The 9,128-nt window shown below is 47.0% G+C and overlaps 1 protein-coding gene across 1 annotated transcript; it reads left to right on the plus strand.

Annotated features, from left to right (window-relative positions):
* The first annotated feature begins 228 nt into the window (after positions 1-228).
* On the plus strand, positions 229-2,872 carry LOC109521985 (uncharacterized). Its single transcript, XM_019880128.1, has one exon. The coding sequence runs from the start codon at positions 293-295 to the stop codon at positions 1,841-1,843; it is 1,551 nt and encodes a 516-aa protein (XP_019735687.1). The 5' UTR covers positions 229-292; the 3' UTR covers positions 1,844-2,872.
* Positions 2,873-9,128: the final 6,256 nt, after the last annotated feature.

The raw sequence follows: 9,128 nt of genomic DNA on the forward strand, positions 1-9,128 counted from the left end.
AGGAGTAAACCCGATAGCGCACAAGCTTCCCTTTCGCCTGCAAGAGAAGTGGGCTTCAGTTGGTGCATCATCTAAGCGACGAGAGAATGTGCATTATCCACCCTTCAGTTTATTTGTAGATTTTGTTCAAGAAGCAAGCATTGCCAATGATCCAAGCTTCAGCTTTGTCACTCACGCAGACAGTGTACCCAAGGCTGAAAAATCAACATGGCAGACAAGAAAGAATCAGAAAATCTCAGCTTACAAAACGGAGATAAAAACCAAGAGGGATCCTGACTTGACTGAGTCTCCGATGAAAACAGTGGACGCTGACAAAATGTGTCCTATTCATGGGAAACCACACCCTTTGCACAAATGTCGTGCGTTTAGAGAACGACCCATGGAAGACCGCAAAACATTCTTGAAAGAAAACAATCTTTGCTTCAAATGTTGTTCGTCAACGCACATCGCCAAAAACTGCAAAGTCCAGTTTCAGTGTTTTGAGTGCAAGAGTGACAGACATTGCACGCCCCTACATCCAGAGCCCACAGCATGTGTGGAAGTGGAGGTCCCTGCTCCAGAGCCTCCAGACGAAATTCCAACTCCGAGTGTCGCTCTTCATCATGCACATTTAAAGTCAATAGCTCATCTCATTCCAGAAATGGATCCAAATGCCCAAATCATGCTTCTCTTGGGTCGGGACATCATCAGAGTACACAAGGTACGGAAACAAGTTAATGATTCACACAACCAGCCCTATGCACAGAAGCTAGATGTTGGGTGGGTTGTTGTAGGCAATGTGTGCCTCGGCAGCATCCACAGACCACTAACAATCAGCTCCTTTTATACAAGCACCGCAGAGCTTCAACGACCATCCATCTTTAACCCATGCCCTTATGTGTTCCATGTGAAAGAAAAGTACAGCGACATCCAATTGACGAGCCATCTCACAACATGCTCTGAAGAGGAATGTGTCTGCGATAATGACCATTTGGATGTAATCCAGCGAGCTAAAGAAGATAACCAAGTGGCTCCATCAATTCAGGATGCTTCATCCATGAAAATCATGAACCATGGACTACATAAAGATTCTAACAACAGTAGGGTAGCTCCATTACCCTTTAAGAACCCACGCCGACGACTTCCCAAGAACAGACCCCTGGCACTTGGGCAAAACATTGAGAAGCTTGAGATGAGGTCTCTGTCTACAGTTGAAGCTGCCTTTGACTTGCTAAAGAAGACGCAAGATGTGATCTCTAGATCAAACCTTAGACTACACAAGATCGCACCAAACCCCAAAGAAGTCATGGAAGCCTTCCCATCAAAGGACCACGCAAGCGACTTGAAAGACCTCAACCTTAACACAGACAAACTTACCCATGAAGTCTTGGTAACCTTTATGGCAGAAGTCACAGCTATCATCAATTCCCGACTGCTTGTTCCAACTGACCGAGACGAGTTGCTCTCACTCACACCAGCTACTCTCCTAACGCAGAAGGTACTTCCTCGACCAGCTCCTGCAGGAGAGTTTGGACCCGCTGAACTTTCCAAGTGCCAGTCGAGGCATGTCCAGCATCTGTCCAACACCTTCTGGGACAGGTGGCATAAACAGGTTCTCCCAACACGGCAAGCACGAAAGAAGTGGCGGTCTCCATGCAAGAACATCGAGCCGAAGAGCATCGTTCTCCTTAAGGATCGCCAAGTACACAGGAACAAACGGCCGCTTGGTATGTCAACAAAGACTTTTTCAAGCAAAGACGGAAGGGTTCGCCAAGTCAAGGTGAACGTGGTCAAGCCTGGAGGAGAGACAATTTTCGTGAGACCAGTCACTGAAATGGCTTTGCTTCTTCCTCCAGATGGGTAGACAATGGACAAGTGGGTGGGATGTAATCATGCCAGGCGGGGAGTGTTCTGTCCCCAACTTACATTTAATCCAAGTTTGAATGTTTTATTTTAGTTACACAAAAGTAACGTTAATATTTCTATGCATAGTTAAGAGCATTTTCTTTATGCAACGTAACTTTATTGATTCATTGCAAACAGTGTAGTTCACACCCGGATGTGACGTCATGAAAGCGGAAGACGCGTACGCGGAAGCAGGAAGTAGAGCGATAGATCGTCTATGAGAGAAACGTTATGGTCGTCGTGTTTAATCCAGCACAATCCACAGACATCTCACGCCTTTGGTAGTATCATGGTTTCATCTTTTTCTCCATCATTAAACCTGTGGACGAAGAGCAACGTCTTCAGAGTCGTGGTGTAGGAAATGAGTTTAGCTGACTGTCCAAATCTGGCCGAGACAGTACAATGGTATACCAAAGTGACGGGAAATTCTTGCATCTGCTTCCTCAGACAGTTGCCACACAAAATGTTCTGTTCGAATGAGGTAGCAAACCTCCACTCACACAGTTACACAGTCACTCATTAAGCGCATTTTATTCGATTACATTCAACCTCGGCACCGTTCTATATACACACTCCATTTACACGCGGAGTTTAAGCACGTACAGGACACCGCCGCCCTCAACAGTTTTAAAGACTTGACTCTGTCTATATGCCTGTTAGGGACTAGTATGGCTCAGGGCTTTAAGCGGCTTTAAAGACCACGTCTTTAGCCGGCGCGCAAACACTCATTCAACGCTTTGAAAGAGTCCCTTCTCAATAGATCCCTCTCAGGCTCAAATTAAGTTCTCAAACCAGGTGTAGTCTAGGTACTAGGTTGTTACAAATCTGCAACACCTGTCCTGAGAGGGTTACAATTAAAAACAGGTTTAAAGACCACCCCGACCTCCGTCTTTAAAAACCCAGCGCGCAAACACTCATTCAACACTTGAAAGAGTGTCAGTGCAGAGTTTAAGTACGTACAGGACACCGCCGCCCTACTTACCAAGAGTAGGCCTCTCTCCTCTGGATTCGCGTCAACCCTCACAGCCCCCAGACGAGGAGGCGAAACCCAGTCCCGGAAAGGGTGTTTTAGCCGTGGCCACGGTCTTCCTGGCCGTCGACGCAGCGTCTGGAGGCGTCAGGTATATTGCGATCCCGGACAAGCCCCCAAAAATGTCAGGTTTATCCAATATGACACTTAGGAATAAAACACAAGGAGGAGACAGGAGACTCAATTCTGGTACCAGGAGGGAAGTACATAATGATTAATATATAATGATTAAGAAGCATTATATCTTTATTAAAAGCATAAGCGTTCTTCATTGCAGGCATAGTCAATTAATGATTGCAGGCATAAGCGTTCTTTGCAAGCATAATCAATTTATCAATCAATCAATTTAATAATAAGCGAATGTATGATAACTAACAGTGAAACTCCTCTAGAACGAAACCTACATGGGCGAAAATACCCCCTTACGTGAAAAAATCATGCATGAACACAATTACCATTCTCCTGCCCTCCCATACGATGAAAACCCCCCTGTTGCGTTATACGAAATCATTTTGTCTGCTCCAGCCTCGCGAAGACATTTCACTACAACGAAGTCTTATCCAACAGCGACCACTACTGCTTCGTTCGAAAAAAGGCAGCAGCAACCACCACACTGGTTTACATAGTGAACGATGTTTATTTCGGTTACAGCTGCGAGTTTCCTGGACTCAACATACTGCAGATCCACCAGAAGGATCGTGAGGCCGCGCTTTCACGATCCGTACTCATACTTAAAATCAAGATCAAGCGAGCTTTTGCCCTTCTGCTCCGCGGGAGGTTTCCGTCCTCCCTGAGCTCGCCTTAGGACACCTGCGTTACCGTTTGACAGGTGTACCGACTTTGGTGCTGTGTTATTCGTGGGCCCGTAGACGATCCCTCATGGCACGGAATTTCGACGGTTTTATCCTCGGCCGTCGAGTGAGAGGTCACCCAAGTGCTGTACATGAGACAGATGAACGGCCCAAGTTCCCGACTAAGAGGCTGATGGGTCGCCCCCATCCTTCACTACTCAGACTTCCTCTAACGCATCATTTCAGGGACTCAACCCTAGGATGATAACAACCCGTGGCCCTCAAGTTTCGTAGATACACCCCTTTTCCTGGTCAGGATCTAGGGTGTCATCTATTACGCTTGAGGGGCTTGTCTTCACTCCATATATGCCCTTTATTCTTTAATTATCCACTCTTTCGGTCCACCAGTCATTTAGCTTGGTTTGTGTGGTCCAGCCGTCCAGGCTAAACATATAGATCGCGTTTAGCCCTTTAGTTATACCGCCCCAGTTTTTAGGAGAAGTGGATTTGGGTTCTCCTTTTTTTTTTAATTTTTTTTTTTTTTATTAATATAACATAAAGCCATTCAGAATGTCAATCGAATATAGGAGGACTCTCCTGCTTATGAACTTGGCAAATGTTGTCTTTCTGAGTTCGCTCAGTCCGATTTCCTTGAGGATATGATTGTTGCAAGCCGGCCATTTTCCCCTAGCCCCGAAGGGGAAACCTTGGATCTTGACTCTCTTGGCTCCGAACATTTCTTTGACCATTTTACCAATTGGTCTGTATTTGTTCACCTTCTCTTCCGCTGCTATCTCCAGTGGGAAGTCTTCAATCTCGTATCTTACTGTTATATCGATAATGAGGGCCGTTCCGTCTTTCAAGCCCACCATATCGGGGATTTTAAGGTGTCCCATTGCATCTTTTAGTCTTGGCTCTTTTATTATCGTCCAACCATGTGCCGTCATTTCATTCTCCAGGTCCGCACATATTTTGTTATGACGTCTGATAATGTTTCCTTTCACGTAGCTACATTGTCCCAGAATATGGGACATGGACTCATTTTTCATATTGCATCTTCTGCATCTGTTTGCTCTCCATCCGGTATCGCCAGGCAGTCCATCTCGGGCTGGAGTAACTCCAGCCCTCATTGTTAGTCCCATCAGGTAATGCTTTTGTTTGAACGAGACTTTTTCAGGTCGCCTTATCCAGGAATTGCTGATTTTGTCATTCTTGAACATGTTAACTCCGCTTCCTTGTGTTTTCAGTTTCGCCCATGCTTGGTTCTCTTCTGTTCTCCAATCTGGGAGAGTGAGTTTGAATGATCTTGGTTCTCCATCACCGGCAGTATCGTCTAAGCCCGGTGTATCATCCGGGTTGCCCCCTGCCTGCTTCCAGAGGGCTTTCCATTCGGGTTGTTCAGTCATTCCTCTCGCCACTTTCCTCGACCAGCCATCATCGCTAGAGCACATTTTCCAGAGGTATTTCAGCTGGGATCATCAGTTCAAGTTTCATGATTCCCAATCCTCCGTCTTTGTTTCGAGAATAGATTAGTCCATTACTGGTCGTTTGTTCCAGGTGGAGCCATGCTTTCACTCTCTTCCTCACCATTCGATCCATTGTTGCCAGGCCTCCCTTTGAAACTTTGCCCAGGGTCGCTTGGTAAATCACCCGAGGTAGGGCATAGGTATTCAGGATTTCGACTCTTTGTGAGGGTTTGAGGTCAGCATTACTTATGTTGTCCAGCCAAAGTTCCAGTTTCGAGCACACGTCGGGAGCCGTAATACCATTCTCGGGTCCTACTTGCACTCCGAGGTACTTGACCGATTGGCCAGGGTCGACCATTTGGATTGGTTGATCTTCCAGTATCAACGGTCCGTCAGCATTGATCAGACCTTTTGCCATTGTGAAGCCATAGCACTTTTTCGGCTGGACCCTTAGTCCTGTTAGTCTGCAGAATTCCTCCAGGGTCTGTAGTTGAGCTGACATATCAGTCCTTGATCCGCATACCAACACTAGGTCGTCAGCAAACGCTAGTGATGCTATCCTCTCTTTATCCCATTCAAGGCCCTTACCACTTGTTTCCAATTGGTTTATCAGTGGGTCCATCGCCAGGTTGAACAGCAGGGGAGAAAGTGGATCTCCTTGTTTGACTCCAACTTTCATTTTAATCAGTCCAGTTCGGGTCTTTCCACAGCATATTGTCGTAGTGCAGTTGATGTAGAAGTCTTTGATCACGTCGTATGCCAGGCTGTCAACTCCTCTTTGTTTCAGTATGGCGAGTATGTGATTATGGGCCACCGTATCAAAGGCCTTGGCGAAATCGATTAGAACCACTACCAGTGGTTTGTTTTGCGCTCTTGCTCGTTTGATGATTCTGTCGAGTATCATCAAGTTTTCCGCACAGCCGTCGGCCCCTTCTAGGAAGCCTCTTTGTCTTTGGTTCATTGGGCATATTTTTATCAGCCTTCGGGTCAGGATTCCATCAAAAAGTCTTCGGACCATGGAGCCGATTGTGACTGGTCTCCAGTTTGCCAAATCCTTAAGGTCCCATTCATTGGATGATTTGGCGATAAGTGTTGTCCAGCATCCCTTGAACGCTACTGGTATACGTCCCTGTATTAACCATCTTGTGTATTCTCTTGCCAAAATCGTTCCATCTTTGTCCCATTTCTTTAAGGTCGTTTTGGTTATCCCATCCGGACCCGGTGCCGACCCTTCCTTTCTCTTATTCAGGATTTTCATGACTTCTTTAGGGGTTATGGGTCTCCTTATATCTTCCTCGTTGGACCCTTTAGTTGACACAAAGTCTCCCAGGGACGTGAACTTATTTCCTTTTTCCCATTTGTCCTTAAAGGTGTTATAGATCTCTTCGATCGGTATCTTGCATTTCATTGTCTCCTTGCCATCAAGGATCAATCTGGCCAATGCAGCTCGGTCTGACTTGTACAGGCACTGGCACGATCTATATCTTCTAACCTTCATGATCCTTCTTTTCTTGGATAGCATGCCACGCCATTTGATGTCTTTGTCCGGCACCTCTCTTGTCTCCTGTGTTAACTTGGTGCTCATTGCTTGAATCATGGCAATTGCCATATCGTCTGTTGTCTTTCCTTCGTATTCAATGTCATTTATCATCTCCAGTATCATGGTAGATTCTTGACATTCTGTCTCGCCCACCAGTTTCCACATTTTCTCCATCTTATCGTCGTTCGACAAGACTTTTGTCTGTAGCTCTCGTCTTTTGACCTTATCGCCTTCAGTGCCACGTCCATCCCCAGAATTCTTGACTCCACCATTACTGTTGCTGTCACTGTATTGAGCCGGCTGGTTGTCTAGTAATCGGACATTGTTGGTTGGGGCAAACCCCTTTCTCAGGCATGATCGGTCCCAGATTTTGGGCTTTTGTTCCATCGGCTGTATCAAGTCTCTCGAGGAATGTTCCTTTAGTGGCTCGTCCGTTTCGGTCATTCGTGCCCCTCCCGTTGATCATGGACCGCTCCTTTATTTTCTCGAGGTTCCACTCAGCAGGGTGCCTGTGTCGTTTATGCTGTGAGATTCCCCTTATTGTCTTGAACTTCCCTTTGCAGATCCCACATTCCATCGTTCCTTTGGCAGGGCTTTTAGTCCTTTTGCATTTGGGAATATGACATGTGATGGACTGACAGTTTATTTCCACCTTCTCACACATGCGACACATGTATAGAATTTTTGCCAGTCTGTGCTTCGTATTGAAGTGTCTATCAAGCGTCCATATTCCCGTAACCCGGATGCCGCATAGGAAGCAATAGAAGTCGTGTCTGGGAAGTTTTATGATTGTGATGCCGGGAGAGGGGCTTGGGCTGACCATAGGTGGAATCATTCCTCTGGGACTTTTCTTAGGGGTTGTTGATCCCGAGGATCTGAGAGGGGTAAGAGACAGTCGTTCGGAAGCCGGGGAGTACAAGGTGGTTTCCCATCTCTTTTTCCGTCCGCATGTACGCTGAATTTGAGCTTTTGGTGTCATAGTCATCATTCTTGGTTCAGGCACGGGGCATCGCCGTAGGTCCTCATGCTAAGACTCTGATGATTTGCGTTTCCTGTTATCCATCTCCGATCCCGGGTGTTCCGCTTCAACAATCCTTTCGACTCGCTTCATTGATCTGTTGATCTTCGCGGATCTTTTTGGTTGTCCTTTTACTGCCACACAGTCATCCACCGGAGTCATGGCAGGTTGGGATCTTTCTTTCCCTTTATTGTAGGATTGTTGTCTCAGGCCCTGGACACAAAACAAGAACACAGAGATTAGCTTTCAGGGTTGTGGTTTCGCTCCTATACAAGTCATTAGCATCAGTGAGGTCACTTTGCAATTGGGAATATGACATGCGATGGAGTGACATTTCATCTCCACCTTCTCATACATTCAATACATGTATAGAACATTCGCCAGTCTGTGCTTCGTATTGAAGTGTTTATCAAGAGTCCATACTCCCATAACCCGGATGACGCGTAGGAAGCAAGAAGTCATGTCTGGGAAGTTTTATGATTGTGATGCCGGGAAAGGGCCTTAGGCCGACTGTCTGTGGCATCATCGCTCCGGGACTGTTCTTGGGGGTTTCTGTCCCCGAGATTCTGAGTGGAGTAAGGGACAGTTTTTCGAAGCTGGGGGGTTCATGGTGGTCTTCCCATCTCTTTGTCATTCCGCAGGCACACTGAATTCGAGCTTTTGGCATCATAGTCGTCATCCATGGTTCAGGGTAGGGGCACTGCCATGGGTTTTCAAGTGAGGACTCCGATGATTTGTGTTTTCTGTTGTCCATCTCCGATCCTGGGTGTTCCGCTACAACAACCCCTTCGGCTCGCCTCATTGATCTGTTGATTTCTCTGGGTCTTTGTTGGTTGTCCCGTTCTGCCACATAGATCCTCATCGGATTCCTGGCATGTTGGGATCTTCCTTTCTCATCTTTATTGGGTTGCCGTCTCCGGTCCTATACACAGATCGAGAACAAATGGGGTCTTCTTTCCCCGCTGATTCCGCCAAGCCCGTTCCCTTGGCTGTGGTTTCGCTAGAGAGTGGGTAGGGACAGTGGGAATCTCGTTCATCCATTCATGCGCGTCACTAATTAGATGACGAGGCATTTGGCAATAATTTACTGACAACCCTTCGGACTCGCATGCGGAGGTGATTTCTTTATCGTGTTCGAGATCGTCATTCTTGCACGGTGGCGCCGAAGGCGCCGCCGTGCTGCCGGTACTTTCGCTCTGTTACGCTGTTTGAGAAGGGAACCGCATGTCGAAGACCTCGGAGCTGTATTGCGGCGTTTTTATCCTCGGCCGTCGAGTAAGTCGTCACCCAAGTACTGTACATGAGACGGATGAACATCCCAGCCTCCCGACGAAGAGGAGAGTAGGACGCCCCCCATCCTTCGCCACTTGGACTCCCACTGCCGCGCCTTTTCGAGGAC

Source organism: Hippocampus comes, unplaced genomic scaffold (assembly GCF_001891065.2).
Source record: "Hippocampus comes isolate QL1 unplaced genomic scaffold, H_comes_QL1_v1.1 scaffold392, whole genome shotgun sequence".
Taxonomy (NCBI): domain Eukaryota; kingdom Metazoa; phylum Chordata; class Actinopteri; order Syngnathiformes; family Syngnathidae; genus Hippocampus; species Hippocampus comes.